Raw genomic sequence first — 18,043 nt, forward strand, 5'->3', positions numbered from 1 at the left:
ATATTGGAGAACTCCATAAGGAAAGCGCGGTAGGAAAGGCGTTTGGCGCCACGACGTCAGACTGACATGAGGAAGAGGAGGCAGTAAAGTGCATGAACGTTAGAACGCGCTATCCTTGGTGCTGGAATCGTATTACGGCGCGCAGCTTTGACCTTCCTACCACAGCAGCTCTCGTCCAATAAAGTCAAACTGAAAAACACCTGTTGTTCCTCGGGATCAGCTATTGCGCATTTCAAGTAAAAAAAAAGAAAATATATATGTATTAGCATATACAGCTTTAGCATAAAACTATATACTTATATAGACAGACTATACTATTATTTCTCTATCTCTACGTCCATCTATTCATTTACCATTACGTGCCCTAGTACAAGATACAGTGACCATCATGTTCAAGCGTCACTAAATAGTACAAAGCGTCAGTCATCAATGTCAACATTGAGAGACACGTTTTGTGTTCAATAAGATCATTTATAAAGTCTACTACGAAGGGGGAGGTGGATGGGGTTTTCATCACTAGAAACCGTGGGGAGCTTGGATTGAGGGAACCAAAATGAGACAACAGTGTGCAGAGCAGACGGCTCAAGGATCAACCTATACACGGAGTGTTTCTCCATCAGAATAAAGAGACAGTGGGTCGACCAGGAAATCCATTGACTATTGAATTCCATGACAACTCTTGTTTTTAGTTTTGCTGTTATTTAGTTGTTAGGCTATACATTTTTTTCGTCTATTTTTGCCGCCCCAAAAAAACGTTAATTTCACTGAGAACCTTACCGATGAAAATCTGTTCAATAAGCTACTGGTTGCAGCTTTTGGGCTAATGGTTACTTACAGTTTTATCGACTGGTCTCAAGAAGTGAAGATAAAGGAACAGGAGAGGAACGTGTGAGGAAACGAAAGGCATTAGCCTATCTTGATCTATGATTTAACACAAAAATATGTGCACGCTAATCCTATCAAACATGAAATAGAAATCTTTAGTCTCACAAATATGTAATGGCATGCATTTTTAAGCGGGTGCGTACTTAAACTGCGCTCGACTCGGATTTGTAATTCACAAGTTGTGTTTTTATGTATAGTTTTTTTGTATCATTATTTTATTCCCAGATATGCGGAATACAATATGTGGTTTCAAATTGGAGGTTTTGGTCTAACACAAATATTCGCTCTTCTTAGGTGGATCATTATTTGAGACAATAACATAGATATAATTACACCTGCTTATAAAGTTTAAGCACTATATGTAGTACTTATATCCTTTGGTAATTGTATTGCAAAGTTGGCGTGACATATATACACAAGCACTCTTCTTGTATAGCCAGTCATTACATGCATGAAGCCAAAGGCAGAGACACCTGCCACTTTGTCGGGGGTTTCACGTGCTTCGATTCCGCCACTATTTTCACAACAGGCTACACCAAAAAAACAGAAAATATCAAGTGACATAACCTGAACAGATTTTTGTTCTCCAAAGTGGACTATAGTAAAGTTTTGTTCAGCGAACAGTGAGCTATAGCCTATGAAGATCGCGACACAGATCTTCCCTCGCAGAAATGCCAGTGCGAATGCCAGTGCGAACCACCAGGTTAATGTACAGGGGAATTTGCACTATTCCAGATATCCTGTCATACCGGACCCCCATTAACCTGCCTGAGGATGAGGTGGAAGGTGAGTCATGATTGTTATATCTACAGATGTAGGATCTTAATTTGATCAGCTTTTGTTGTTGAGAATTTTCCTGCACAGCATATAGTGTTTTTGAGGCTTAAAAATGCTTATAAAGTTTGTAATTTCCACATTGAAATTTCAGACTTGACTCGTCCTTACAAAAAATGTATCAACCCCTACAAAAGTGTCCATTAATGTATCAACAAAAAATGTATCAACGACCAAAAACATGTCCATTAATTATAAAAATGTTAATTGCTGTTGCTGCAAGATTATTTTCCTGCTGTAGAAAACTGGCTCAAATTAAAATCTTACATCTGTATTGTTTCATGTCTTGCCTAAATCCATTCTGCATGTGGTGGATCAATCCAGCCAGGCTAAGAGAATGACCTTAGCCTTGACCATGAAATGAGTCACATAAAATGAGTCAGCAAATTGGAGAGTGCCTCACAGCTACGGGGCTAAATGTTTGCACATCAGAATGGTCTCAAGCAAGAGCAACAATTACAACTTAAATGTACTCACATTTTTGGGCTTGCCGTAATATTCTCGATTTAGGTGATAAAGCCAGAGAAGCCGGTGTTTGGAGGATATATTGGCACGGGTGTTGTTAGGTCCGAGATGACCTCGAACACCGGCAAACCGTGCCAATATATCCTCCAAACACCGGCTTCGAGGGCATTATACCTTTTATACAACGGGTTACCAACATATACTCAGTTGGTAGAGCATGGTGTTTGCAACGCCAGCATGGTGTGTGCAACGCCAGGGTTGTGGGTTCGATTCCCACGGGGGGCCAGTACCAAAAAAAATGCATGAAATTAAATGTATGCATTCACTACTGTAAGTCGCTCTGGATAAGAGCGTCTGCTAAATGACTAAAATGTAAATATTCAAATAATGATTGACATATTTTCTTTAAAAACTTTATTTTGATGAATTTATTCATACTATTTCAACTGTCCACAAGATATAGTCCCGACATAAATCTAGAGACGCGACACAATCATTCAGTCTTTTTGTTCTGTATCTGTGGATGCGACCCAGTCGTTCGTTCTAAATGTTCCATTTCCGTACTGGCTGGGAACATTCTTATCCTTTGCTTGCTAGCAAGCCAACTACGGCTTAAAGTGCAGCCAGAATAACAGCAAAGTAGCCGCATTTGCATTTGTTTAAGCTGTTTTCTAGTGACATTTATTTGGGTACATCCATAACAATGAGCTAATGAGGCGCAATTTCGCCTTGCATAGTAAATGTGCTCACTCGTCAGGACACTGTTGTTCAGAGGAGCTAGCCAACAACACAGCTACAGTAACACAATCACTTCAAACTGAAGCTGGAAAGACTGCAAATTAGGTATGTTTTGTTTTACCTTTTTTCAATTGACATTTTTTTTGTATACAGTTGAAGTCAGAAGATCCACTTAGGTTGGAGTCATTAAAACTCGTTTTTCAACCACTCCACAAATGTCTTGTTAACAAACTATAGTTTTGGCAAGTCAGTTTCAGTTAGGACATCTACTTTGTGCATGACACAAGTCATTTTTCCAACAATTGTTTACAGACAGATTTTTTCACTTATAGTTCACTGTATCACAATTCCAGTGGGTCAGAAGTTTACATACACTAAGTTGACTGTGCCTTTAAACAGCTTGGAAAATTCCAGAAAATGATGTCATGGCTTTAGAAGCTTCTGATAGGCTAATTGACATCCTTTGAGTCAATTTGAGGTGTACCTGTGGATGTATTTCAAGGCCTACCTTCAAATTCAGTGCCTCTGCTTAACATCATGGGAAAATCCAAAGAAATCAGCCATGACCTCTGAAAAAGATTGTAGACCTCCACAAGTCTGGTTCATCATTGGGAGCAATTTCCAAATGCCTGAAGGTACCACGTTCATCTGTACAAACAATAGTACGCAAGTATAAAAACCATGGGACCACGCAGCGTCATACCGCTCAGGAAGAAGACGCCTTCTGTCTCCTAGAGATGAACGCACTTTGGTGCGAAAAGTACAAATCAATCCCAGAACAACAGCAAAGGACCTTGTGAAGATGCTGGAGGAAACCGGTACAAAAGTATCTATATCCACAGTAAAACGAGTCCTATATCAACTTAACCTGAAAGGCCGCTCAGCAAGGAAGAAGCCACTGCTCCAAAACTGCCGTAAAAAAGCCAGACTACGGTTTGCAACTGCACATGGGGACAAAGATCGTACATTTTGGGGAAATGTCCTCTGGTCTGATGAAACAAAAATAGAACTGTTTGGCCATAGAGACCATCATTATGTTTGGAGGAAAAAGGGGGAGGCTTGCAAGCCGAAGAACACCATCCCAACCGTGAAGCACGGGGGTGGCAGCATCATGTTGTGGGTGTGCTTTGCTGCAGGAGGGACTGATGCAATTCACAAAATAGATGGCATCATGAGGGACGAAAATTATGTCGATATAGTGAAGCAACATCTCAAGACATCAGTCAGGAAGTTAAAGCTTGGTCACAAATGGGTCTTCCAAATGGACAATGACCCCAAGCATACTTTCTAAGTTGTGGCAAAATGGCTTAAGGACAACAAAGTCAAGGTACTAGAGTGGCCATCACAAAGCCCTGACCTCAATCCTATATACATTTTGTGGGCAGAACTGAAAAAGCATGTGCGAGCCTGCAAACCCGACTCAGTTACACCAGCTCTGTCAGGAGGAATGGGCCAAAATTCACCCAACTTATTGTGGGAAGCTTGTGGAAGGCTACCCGAAACATTTGACCCAAGTCAAACAATTTAAAGGCAATTCTACCTAATACTAATTGAGTGTATGTAAACTTCTGACCCACTGAGAATGTGATGAGAGAAATAAAAGCTGAAATAAATCACTCTCTCTACTATTATTCTGGCATTTCACATTCTTAAAATAAAGTAGTGATTCTATCTGACCTAAAACAGGGAATTTTTACTTGGATTAAATGTAAGGGATTGTGAAAAACTGAGTTTAAATGTTTTTGGTTAAGGTGTATGTAAACTTCCGACTTCAACTGTATATCCGTAGAAATGATGCCAGCTGATTCATGATTTTGACTGGCTGAGAAATGCTTCCTGCCTGCCTGTCTGTCTTGTCCCGACTCCCGACACATACATTATTATGGGACAGCAGGAGATCCAATTCGAATACTGAAACAATGTTGCAAATGTCGGAAAGACAGACAGCAAGGTTTTTGCAAATCTCTGCTGTTGAAAACAAAATGTTAGTCTAAAAGAAATGTGAGATAATGTCTAGATTCTTTTTATAGTGGAGATCAAGTTTATAAATTGCCTGGCTGGGCTGATGAGACAGCGGATTGCGTCGAGTGGATTGCACAGAGTAAATAGGCATTTTAATTCCATAGATTAAAGGTCCCGAAGCTTCTGCACATGTTTGGGATTCTATTTACGCACAGTCTCTGCTCTACTCATAGAGAACAGGCGACTCTGGCGAATGGTGCTCATTTAATAAAGTTATATCAAAGCTGAATCAATTTCTGCAAGATCACATAATGATAGTATTTTACATAAAATAACAGAATATAATAGCATAGTCTAACATTACTGTAAGACAATAAAACACCACCTAATTTCTTATGAGATTACAGCATGATGGTCAAATTTTTCTCTCATGTAGCCGAAACTCAACAGCCATGACACTAGGCAAAATATGTGCTTTGAAACAAAACACAGGTAGGCTATGCTACAGTTTATTAACACCATCTGCCCTAAAATTCAGTCACTTTACACAATTCAAACAACAAAGTAGGCTGCTTCGAAACAACACTATATAACTCAACAAGATCTAAATGCATATCCCCATGAAACTGATTGAGGTAAAATGGTTGGTATGCAGATGCTGCATGGACGTCTCACAGGTTAAATCTGAAGAATTCTCATTCACGATTGACAGTGAGAAATGTGAAGGGAGGGTGACCACAAAAATGTGTGCATAAAGTAGAGGTAAAGAAACACATGTGCAAAATGTGATTCGGATCTTCAGCTCCGGGGAAACGGGATACAGGGGGGCGGGACGGAGTGGTTACCTATGGATCGCAAACCACTGCCTATCATTAATGTGTTGGAGCTGCAGGGAGGGGACATATAGAGTAAAAATCAGGAGAAAGAGGATATCACCAAATGTAACTGTGTAGCAGGATAAATCCAAAAATGTCACCAGAATTTCCTAGGAAATGCAATCAGTTTTTCCTGAGAGGATGTACTGTAGCTAAGATGAGCTGACGTGTACAAAACGTACCCCTACCTAAATGTACAAATTACCTCGACTAACCTCTACCCCCGCGTATTGACTCGGTACCGGTACTCCCTGTATATAGCCTCGTTATTGTTATTTATTGTGTTACTTTTGATAATTTTTTATTTTAATTTATTTGGTAAATATTTTCTTAACTCTTTCTTGAGCTGCGTTGTTGGTTAAGGGCTTGAAAGTAAGCATTTCACTGTTGTATTCGGCGCATGTGACAAATAAAGTTTGATTTCATTTGAATATAATCTGTGTATGTCTGTTTTTTCCAACTTTGAAACACAGAAAACCAAGTACTTAGAATCCAAATAGAAGAAAACTATTTTTGCCAATTATTTACTTCTTCACACTTCCAGAAAACAACAGTCATTAGAATACAATGCATGTCCATTCTGACATTAGAGGGAGGGTCCTCTCTAACCCTGAAGTAAAGGAAATGGTGCATTTCGGTCCATTGGTGTGCACTGTGTACAAGGTATGGCATTGGAACTCACAATATGTGATGACTGTTGATGATGAGCATGACTCCCGGCTGCCAATTAAAAGTGAAAATATGTCATTGACTGTTTTTATGAAGGTCATTGATGATTGACAGCAGACGATGGTATGGTGCAGGGAGGAGTGACTGCTATTTGGAAGGACCAGATAACAATGAGAGAAGCTGCATTGCAAATTCTGAAAACAAGTGTTTCATGGAGGAGATTTGAAATTGAACTAAATACATAGGAATTAAAACAATCAACAGCATAATAAAAACCTTAGAAAAGAGTTATGGATTGATCGGCATTGACGCATCACTGTTCTAGTTGACATTAGTTTGGCTATAGAGGTTGCAAAGAAAAATATATAGAACCTAGTCTTGCACAGGATATTTGGTCCTGGGTGACGAGATTATAGAACCCAAATATAAATATAGAACCAAATATAAACTTGAGACTGTGTTTTGTCTACTACTCCAGGAAGAACAGACTGTCGAGTTGAGTTCATAAGGGATGTTTTCATTTTGAAAAGCCAAATTCTAAAGTTCACATAGGTGCATCTCAGCAGTCGAATTATTAAAGAGATTTGGCATTGGGTAAAAAACTAAACCCTGCCAGAATATTGTAGCCTTCCTCCTGTCTGAAAGGGCAGTTTGGTGGTTCCTGCAATGACAAGATACACATTAATTAGAATAAATGTGTTTTCCTAAGTTTCCTGGAAGTTAAGAATTGAGATTTTGTTGTAACAAAAAAGAGATGAAAATCAGATCAGTCTTTTATGCTGATAATGAAATCCCTATTTTCTGTTTCTGCTCTTGGTTAGACACCCTGGCCCCAGACCTGGCCAAGCTGTCTCGCCTTAAAATTCCATCATCGCTTTGAGCAATTAATTTGCTGTCAATCAGCTGTACATTTTTTGGTCCTGAAAATGAAACTGGTTTACTTTTTTATTTATCACAATTTTCTTTCCCAAAATTGGTGAAAACATTACATCAGACAAGTTCCTTACTTTCTCCCCCTTCCACTTGCTTCTTCCATTTTTGCGGTAATGCTGCAATTAGCATGGTTGTAATTTTGAGTAGAGCAGACATTTTCATATATTTTTGTTAGCTGCATGCGTGACATAATTCCACCAGTCCTATTTATCAAATCAAATCAAATATTATTTCTCACATGCACCGAATACAACAGTTGTAGACCTTACCTTGAAATGCCTACTTACAAGCGCTTAACCAACAATGCAGTTTTAAGAAAATAGAGTTAAGAAAATATTTACTAAATAAACTAAAGTAAAAAAAAAAAGAAGTAACACAATAAAATAACAATAATGAGGCAAAACACAGGGGGTACCGGTACCGAGTCAATGTGTGGGGGTACAGGTTAGTCTTGGAAATTTGTACATGTAGATAGGGGTAAAGTGACTATGCATAGATAATAAACAGCAAGTAGGAGCAGTGTAAAAACAAAGGGAGTGGGGGTGTCAATGCAATGCAAATAGTCTGGGAGGCCATTTGATTAATTATTCAGCAGTCTTATGGCCTGGGGGTAGAAGCGGTTAAGGAGCCTTTTGGACCTAGACTTGGCGCTCCGGTAGTGCTTGCCGTGCTGTAGCAGAAAGAACAGTCTATGACTTGGGTGACTGGAGTCTTCCTCTGACACCTCTTGACAGTTTAATACTTTCTGTGAAGTACCCATTATTTACTATTTTTACACCTACGGCTGCTATACTTTAACCCATTGTATAAGAGATTCTCCAAAATGGAAATATTCCAGGCATTTATATATAAATCTCAATCGTACTTTATCAAAAGTATTTTCAAAGTCTGCTATGAATACCAGGCCTGGTTTCCCAGATTTTTCCTAGCATTCTATTGTTTCCAGTATTTGTCTTATATTATCTCCAATGTACTGTATTGTCCATGTAAAAAACCTGTCTGATTAGGATGAATAATATCCGACAAAACCTTTTAAATTCTATGCGCTATGCACTTTTCTATAATTTTTTGCATCACAACACTGAAGTGTAAGGGGACTCCGATTTTTTTAATGGATTGGATCTTTATATTTACCACTTGGGTCCTGTTTCAGTAATAATGAAATCAGACCTTCGTGTTGAGTATCTGATAATCTACCATTTTGATAGGAGTAGTTAAAACATGCTAATAGCAGTCTTCTGATTACATCAAAAAAGGTTTGGTATACCTCAACTGGTATGCCATGCAGCCCTGGAGCTTCCCCAGACTATAATATATTACACTTTATCTTTCATGAATAAGTTCCTCCATTTCTTTTTGTTTTTCCTCTAACGTATTCTGTGCCTCTATGGTACTGTTTCTGTTAGTATCTATCTGTACTGTTAGTCACTCTATTTCCTTTCTTAATATGAATTATTTTGACTTAAATTGCTTTTGTTTTATAGATGAGTATTGAATTGCATGGCCTCTAAAGGCACATTTAAAAGTGTCCCATACACTATGGGGATCTGCTGTACCTACAATATATTTTGTCAGAAAAAGTCAGTTATAAATTCTTCTGTCCTGGTTAATAACAAGCTGTCATCCAATAGGCCTTGATAAAGTGTCCAATATCCTCACCCACTTGGAAATTCTGTAAGAGAAATGTATATGCCAATCATTTGATGGTCTGACTGCATTCTGTCTCCTGTCAACACTTTTTTTTACTTTTGGTGCCAGCGAAAATGACAATACGACTAACTTGATTGAGCTTCCACCATTTCTATCTCACTAGTTCAGGATATTTAACCCTCCATATATTCATTAGTTCCATTATATCCATGATATTCATGATTTATTTAAGTGCAGAAGGGTGATAGTTTGTAGTGTGATGTCCTTAAAATATTTTAACGGTCCATTGAGGTATTTAAAACCGTATTGTAATCTCCAACCATAATAATAGAGTATTGTATTGCTTGTAGGCAGTGGCGATTTTATCATGTAATTTTTGGTGGTGCCACAAAAAAAGTGGAATGCATGCCAGCATTGCCACTACACAACACAACACTAAACAATACATTAATTGCACAATGACGGTGACAAACTGTGCCCACAAACTGTTAGGGCCTACATAAAGCTGTCCCAGCAGCAGAGTCCCAAAAGTAGTCCCAACACCTTACCACCGCTACACCTGGCAATCAGCAGAGCCTTGTCTGGCAGCGAAACAGTTAATTCAGTCTAATTTACTGCCTTAACAAAAAACATAACTGATATGGATGACTTGCTTAAACAAATGTGGTTTCTACTGTCAATTGAGATGTACGAACTATGGAATAAGGGGACGACAAGTGGATAAGAGGAAATCCGTAATTTTGATTAAGACAATGAGCGAGCTAGGACAGACGTAACGTTAGTCAATATAACTATTTGTTTAGTACTTTTGAAATGTACAGCGACAGAATTCAGAACATGGGCCGTTCTTACAGTGCTCTCCCTGTACAAAAAGTTAGAACCGTAGGATCAATAAAGGGGGCATATAAGCAGACAATGAATGCTCTTACAATATTTGATTATTACATTTCTCTAAAACAGGTTATAGGCTACAGTAGAACAGTCAGAACAGTAGGCGAAATTAAGAGGGGTAAATAGACCAAATGATTAGGGTGAGGCAGATAGGCTACTGACATCTTACTACACAACATACACTTAGTATTACTATGTTAGCTATAGTACGATATACATATCTCCCTGGTATATTACATAATTTATGAAGCAGCATACAATACATTTTTGGACTCACATTGTTGTGCTCGGCTCACTTGAACAGGAAGGTGGCGTGGAGGTCCTCCGAGTTAACAGTTGTTTGGAGCATGGCACAAATCATGCTTAATTGACAGCATGGCCAATGTTGGATGTTCATCATTTTAAACTTGGAATAGAGCCCCTTAATCCCAGATTTGGGACCACACAGCCACTGTCACTGATTCCTTCCAAACCACTGGTTGAATTTGGGATTTCCAACTTGTTGTGTCATGTTTACGTCCAATGGCCGATGAGCACCGATACGTTTTATCTCTAATTTTTTGTTCCTTATTTCACATCATATGACAAGGATCAAAAAGGATTTGCCAGTAGATTGTCGACTTGATTCATGATGATGACTGCTAGCTAAGATTGTGAAAGTATGATGTTGACATGATTGGTCCAATCAAAGTGATTTGACGTCATTTTATCTGTGGCCAATGACCCTGAGCCTTCTTGGATAGGCACTTCTATGGCAGCAGCCGATGGGATAGAATTTTCAATGTCTCCTCTGTCACTTGGCAGTGACGTAAAGTCCCCATGAGTGACAGAACACTGAGCTAATCACGGCGCAACGTTTCGTATTTTCTGCTGGCTTTCCCCACCACCACAGAAAGCACTGAGCTAGGCTGAAACACCTGCATTTTGGAGCTGCATTTCTCAAGAAAACAAAAAAGAGACAATGTTATTAACTCAACGATACATTTACATTTTAGTCATTTAGCAGACGCTCTTATCCAGAGCGATTTACAGTAGTGAATGCATACATTTCATACATTTTTTCTCCGTACTGGTCCCCCGTGGGAATCAAACCCACAACCCTGGCGTTGCAAACACCATGCTCTACCAACTGAGCCACATGGAACCTGACCCAAACGGGACCTGTATATATAATTTTTACATTGTTTTCAAACTGATATGTGACACTTATTAATGCCACAATAACATGCAAAACAGGCAAGCCCCCCCAAAAAACAAAACAAAAAAGTATTTTATTTATTTATTATTTGCTAAAAACCTGCCCTGAAGGACGGGTCGCCACTGCTTGTAGGCTTGATAAATTATTATATATACAGTGCCTTCGGAAAGTATTCAGACCCCTTGACTTTTTCCACATTTTGTTATGTTACAGCCTGTATTAAATAAAGAAAAAATCCTCAGCAATCTGCACACAATACCCTATCATGACCAGTGGCGGTTCTAGACCATTTCAACTGGGTGGGCCAAGCTGAGGCTAGTTGTACTGTTAGAGGGGCCAGTTACATTAGACGTTATTGTTGTCATATCGTTTTCTTCACTGCATTTCAGGCATTAGCAGGCAAAAGACCATGTTCATAATCAAAATCGTTGCCACTGTCTAATAACGGATGTAAAAAAAGAACGATAAAATTATTTCATACTCCACATTTAGGGGGGCCACAAGGGGGTCAAGAATTGTTGTCACAGGGGCACTGGCCCCCCCTGGCCACCCCCCAGAACCGCTAGTGATCATGACAAAGTGAAAACAGGTTTTTAGAAGTGTTTTCAATTGTATTAAACATAAAAAACAGAAATACCTTATTAACATAAGTATTCAGACCCTTTGCTATGACACGAAATTGAGGTCAGGTGCATCCTGTTTCCATTGATCATCCTTGAGATGTTTCTACAACTTGATTGGAGTCCACCTGTGGTAAATTCAATTGATTGGACATGATTTGGAAAGGCACACTCCCGTCCATATCAGGTCCCACAGTTGACAGTGCATGTCAGAGGAAAAAACTGAATTGTCCGTAGAGCTCTGAGACAGGATTGCTTTGAGGCACAGATCTGGGGAAGGGTACCAAAACATTTCTGCAGCATTGAAGGTCCCGAAGAACGCAGTGGCCTCCATCATTCCCAAATGGAAGAAGTTTGGAACCACCAAGACTCTTCCTAGAACTGTCCGCTTGGCCAAACTGAGCAGTCGGGGGAGAAGGGCCTTGGTCAGGGAGGTGCCCAAGAACCTGACGGTCACTCTGACAGAGCTCCAGAGTTCCTCTGTGGAGAGGGGAGAACATTTCCAGAAGGACATCAATCTCTGCAGCACTCCACCAGTAAGGCCTTTATGGTAGAGTGGCCAGACTGAAGCCACTCCTCAATAAAAGGCACATGACAGCCCGCTTGGAGTTTGCCAAAAGGCACATAAAGACTCTCAGACCATGAGAAACAAGATTCTCTGGTCTGTTGAAACCAAGATTGGGCTCTTAGGCCTGAATGCCAAGCGTCATATCTGTAGGAAACCTGGCACCATCCTTACGGTGAAGCATGGTGGTGGCAGCATCATGCAGTGGGGATGTTTAAAAGCGGCAGGGACTAGGAGACTAGTCAGGATCGAGGCAAAGATGAACAGAGCAAAGTAAAGGGAGATCCTTGATGAAAACCTGCTCGAGAGCGCTCAAGACCTCAGACTGATGCGAAAGTTCACCTTCCAACAGGAAAACGACCCTAAGCACACAGCCAAAACAACGCAGGAGTGGCCCTGCCAAAGCCCGGACTTGAACATCTCTGGAAAGACATGGAAATAGCTGTGCAGCAACGCTCCCCATCCAACCTGACAGAACTTGAGAGGATCTGCAGAGAAGAATGGGAGAAACTCCCTAAATACAGGTGTGCCAAGCTTGCAGCATCATACCCAAGAAGACTCGAGGCTGTAATCGCTGCCACAGGTGCTTCAACAAAGTACTGAGTAAAGGGTCTGAATACTTACGTGAATGTTATATTTACGTATTTTTTATAAATTTGCACAAATGTATAAAAAACTGTTTTTGCTTTTTCATTATGGGGTATTGCGTGTAGATTGATAAGGAGAAAAAAACGATTTAATACATTATAGAATAGGGCTGTAACCTTACAAAATGTGGAAAAAGTCAAGGGGTCTGAATACTTTCCGAAGGCATGGTATTTTCAAAGAAGTGTGGATCATCATTATTTGGACCGTATAGATTAATGACCTTTAAAGATTAAAATAATCCATCTTGGCCACCCGAGTGTCGCTGCGGTCTAAGGCACTCCGTCACAGTTCTAGAGGCGTCACTACAGACCTGGGTTCGTTTCTGGCTGTATCACAACCAGCCATGATCACGAGTCCAATAGGGCGGTGCACAATTGGCCCAGAGTTTGGTCGGGGAGGCATTACTTGGCTCATCGCGCTTTAGCGACTCCTTGTGGCAGGCCAGGCGCCTGCAGGCTGATCTTGGTCGTCAGTTGAACGGTGTTTCCTCCGACACATTGGTGCGGCTGGCTTCCGGGTTAAGAAGCGTGGTTTGACGGGTCATGTTTTGGAGGACGCTTAACTCGACCTTCGCCTCCCGAGCCCGAAAAAGGGGTAATATACAAAAAAATACAAAAAGAAAATCCATCTACCTTGCAGATCTGTTTGAACAATTTGCACATTCGGATCATATTGATTGTTAATTCATATCTTCACCCCTTTTCACCAAGGAAGAGGTATATTTCATCCCACCAGTCCATTCTCCACACAACTTAATCTAAAATAGTTGAACGACTTTCCTGAAAACAATGGATATTATATTCCTTCTCTTTTAGCCATGTAAATACTGATCGTCTTTTCTTATTATCTGCAAAGCTATTATAATTATAACTGGCTATACTTTTTTCACCATGATGAGATACAAGTTTCAATTCTATTTATCATAATATATGTTTGTAAACTTACCATTAAAAAGTAACATAATGATTGGTTGGCCCATATAGCTATACCCCTGTATTTGCACTACTGAAACCTCCGCCATCCCAAGTTGTATTGTCGTCCCAGTGACTGGCAGACCACACCTGTCAACCTGTATCCTAGGGCCTTTGAGAGATTGGGACCCATCCTTTCAAAAGAGTACATAGCGCCACCCACAGAATAGAAGCAGATTAACTGCCAAAAACATTTGCAACGCTCTCACCTCGATTGTATTGTATACCGTTACTTAAAAAAATATTTATATATAAAAGAAAATTGCAAATCTAAAATCATTTCCACAATTGGCGAATAATATGCATAATAATGTTGGCAGTTCATACAAAGGATTGTTACCTATAACCAGGATCGGCATTAAAAAAATAGCATTTTTGGCAAGAAATTATTGTTTTGGCCATGTACTGTTATAATCTCCACCCAGAAGCCAGAAGGGGACTGGCCACCCCTCAGAGCCTGGTTCCACATTAGGTTTCTTCCTAGGTCCTGCCTTTCAAGGGAGTTTTTCCTAGCCACTGTGCTTCTACATCAGCATTGCTCGCTGTTTGGTGTTTTAATTTGAGTTTCTGTATAGCACTTTGTGATATCTGCTGATGTAAAAAGGGCTTTATAAATACATTTGATTGATTGATTGAATTATTGTAATTAATCCTGTATTGTCCCTAACATTATAACCCCATAGCAACAGATGTGGGATACACACACACACACACACACACACACACACACACACACACACACACACACACACACACACACACACACACACACACACACACACACACACACACACACCACCCTTCCCCAACAAACAACCACAAGCTCAGATGTTTAACAGTTATTCCATCCCGAGCCCAACTCAAGAGAAGGCTTAATGTGCGAATGCATATACAGTTGTAGCTGTTTGAGAAGGCATGCAAAATTGAGCAAGAATGGGGAGATTTGATTAACCAATGTCAAGTCTTAGCTGATGGTGCTCAGATACACCCCCCTACCCTGAAATACACTACCATGAAACTCACACACACTGGTCCCCCGTTGTGACCATTTTACCATCTCTGTGCAGTCAGACCTTTTGATTAATTTGTCCCACCAGGGCAACAATAATTTTCCCCCTCTCTGATTGTGACCCCCTCCCCATGGGTTACTGCAACTAGTGTAGCCAGTACTGCTTCTACCTGGGTGGGGGCACCCCACCAGAATCCCCACCAGCTATGTACAAGGTCATCAAGGTTCTGATTAGCAGCTTTGAAAAATGTATTGTATATTATGCTCACATATCCGGGGGCTTTGGCTTTATTGGACCAACCCTGCAAGGCAGACTTGGACTCTTGAGGGGGCAGTGCTACTTTACTGGGTCTCTGACCGCGTTTATCTTTCTGTCTTGGCTGCATATAGGCTACTTGCAGTAGGCCTATAAAACAGATAAGGATTTCTCCTTAGTGTGTGGGTCACTCAGGTGGGTGTCTAAGGTACAGGGTTGGGGACTGCTCCGTCATGATAAGAAAATAAATAAATAAACTATATTTATAATCTATTTTAAAATGTATATCCCAGATCTGCACGAAATTGAAAGCTCTCTCAGTCACTACTCCTGCTCGCAGACACACATGGGCTCTGGCATTTGCAACAATTTTCCTTTTTCACTCACTTAACTACAGACTTTTCCAAACACATACCCCATCTTCCATCACAATACACCCACACCCTCTGTTTACTGTGTTTTTTTACTCTACCATGTTGATTCCTACCTAATTTTGGGCTTCTAAGTACTTTTGTGTTCCAGTTCATTATATTTGAAATATGTATTATTTCAATAACTATCCTCTACATTACATTTCAGTCATTTAGCAGACGCTCTTATCCAGAGCGACTTACCGTAGTGAATGCATACATTTCATACATTTTTTCTCTGTACTGGTCCCCCATGGGAATCGAACACACAACCCTGGCATTGCAAACACCATGCTCTACCAACTGAGCCACACGGGACCTTTCTTCTAATGCTGTTTTTTTTATCTATTTATAAATAATAGGAATAGAAAGTCGAATACAAATTGTTTTACAACATGCTATCTTGAATGATATAGTGTATTTGTAGTTTATTTCTTTATCAATTGTTGTATTTTCTTGTTTTCCATTTTTTCCTTGATTACAATCCCTACCATGGATAGTATTGGGCGTTCCATTATTCAACTCCTCTTTTCGAACTTTGTATTATTTAGAATAGCCATGGAGTAGTCTTGGTGTCTCGGAACAGTTGGTTATCAATGTCCAGTTAATCGACTACGGAGCTACACATTTCCCTATAAGTCTATTCACTTTGAATACTGGGTACAGAACTTTGCGCCGTTCTGCAATTTCCTTCATGAACTGATCATTCATTCTTATTTTCGTGCCAGTGAGTTTTTTGCCCAGGCTTTTAACCATTATTTTATCTTTAAGAATGCAAATTTGGCAACTATTGGGCACTTGTATCGTTGTCCTCTCTATCCGAAACGGTGTACGCGTTCGAAAAAAGGTTGCAGTCAGAGTGCAGTATAACTCCAGTACACTGCAGTATAACTGCAGTTAGAGTGCAGTCTAACTTCAGTGTGCTGCAAATATTGCATCCAAATAACACAGTTTTCTTTACTGCAGTAATTTTGCAGCATAACTGCAGTTAGAGTGCAGTATAACTGCAGTTCAACTGCAGTACAGTGCAGTTATTCTGCAATTACTGCGTCCAAAATACACAGTCGTCTGCAGTCACTGCAATTTTACTGCAGTTTCAAAACTGCAATCTTTTTTTGTAAGGCTTGATTTTGTCAACAGTATCGCATGGGATCTGTAGCGCTTCAAGGAGGAATTCTTTCCCCATGCTTTCAGGATCTTTCACCCTCATTTTCTTTAAGCACCAGATTTTCTCGCATGGATCTAGTCTGTATTCCATGTAAGGCTTCTTTTAGAAACATGTTCTCTTTTTTAAGTTCATTAACATCCGATGCAATAGTATTGACTGTACCTTTTAGCTTGTTTGTTTGTTTCTCCATTGTCACAGCTTTTTCGTCACTCGTTCTCCTTTTTTTTTACTGACAACTTCGAATACTCCCAATTGATAATTTCTTGATTTTAGCAGGTCGGTTTCCACTCTTACCGTACCAGGTGGTGAAAAGCAGGTGGTGTCTGTCGAGGAATCGCGTTGTTTTCTCTTGGAGTTTGGTTCTTAATTCACATGGAAAGAGGGTGAGATCCGGTAGTCAGTGGGGAGCTGCAAATGGTATGTTACCTCATTGACCCTCCGGAGTACTTTGAACGAACCCACAAACCGGGGGGTCAGCTTCCGGCAGGGCAAGCGGAGCGGGAGGTTCCTGGTGGAGAGCCAGACATGATCACCAGGACGGAACACAGGAGCCTCACTGTGGTGGCGGTCCAAACCTCCTCTGCACGCCAGAACCACTCATCTGCTGCTTCGGTCTGGCTCTGGATCCACGGGGCCAGGGCCGGCTGGTACCCCAGGACGCACTGGAAGGGAGACAGCCCGGTGGAGGAGTGATGAAGTGAGTTCTGGACGTACTGTGCCCAGGGAAGGAACCAGGCCCACTCCCCCTGCTGGTCCTGACAGTGACTCCTAAGGAACCTCCCCAGCTCCTGGTTGGTCCTCTCCACCTGGCCGTTGGACTGAGGCCGGTACCCGGATGTGAGGCTGACCGTGACCCCCAGCTTCTCCATGAAGGCTCTCCATACCCGTGAATTGGGGGCCACGGTCGAAGACGATGTCCTCCGGAAGGCCATAGTGCCAGAAAACCTGTTGGAACAACGCCTCAGCAACCTGGAAAGCGGTAGGGAGACTAGAGAGAGGGATACAATGGCAGGATTTGGAGAATCTGTCCACAACAACCATAACAGTGTTGAAACCATCAGACGGGGGAAGATCAGCAACAAAATCTATGGACAGATGTGACCAAGGCTGCTGAGGCACGGGAAGGGGAAGTAGTTTCCCTGCTGGAGATTTGGATTAGGTACATATGGAGCATGAGTTGACATAGTGGGCGACGTCATGCGCCAAGGTGTGTCACCAGTACTTCTCAGAGAGAGATTGGATGGTGTGGGTGATATCTGGGTGTCCGGCGGCGAGGGATGTATGTGCCCAGGTCAA

At 40.9% G+C, this 18,043-nt stretch overlaps 1 protein-coding gene across 1 annotated transcript in view; it reads left to right on the forward strand.

Annotated features, from left to right (window-relative positions):
• The first annotated feature begins 502 nt into the window (after positions 1-502).
• LOC106568261 (calcium-binding protein 7) overlaps positions 503-18,043 on the forward strand; it is a 29,152-nt gene continuing 11,611 nt past the window's right edge. Inside the window, exon 1 of the mRNA XM_014138432.2 lies at positions 503-1,671. Within this exon, the coding sequence (XP_013993907.1) occupies positions 1,557-1,671 (115 nt within the window). The 5' untranslated portion in view covers positions 503-1,556. The remainder of the gene's footprint in view (positions 1,672-18,043) is intronic.

Source organism: Salmo salar, chromosome ssa13 (genome assembly GCF_905237065.1).
Source record: "Salmo salar chromosome ssa13, Ssal_v3.1, whole genome shotgun sequence".
NCBI classification, from domain to species: Eukaryota; Metazoa; Chordata; class Actinopteri; order Salmoniformes; family Salmonidae; genus Salmo; species Salmo salar.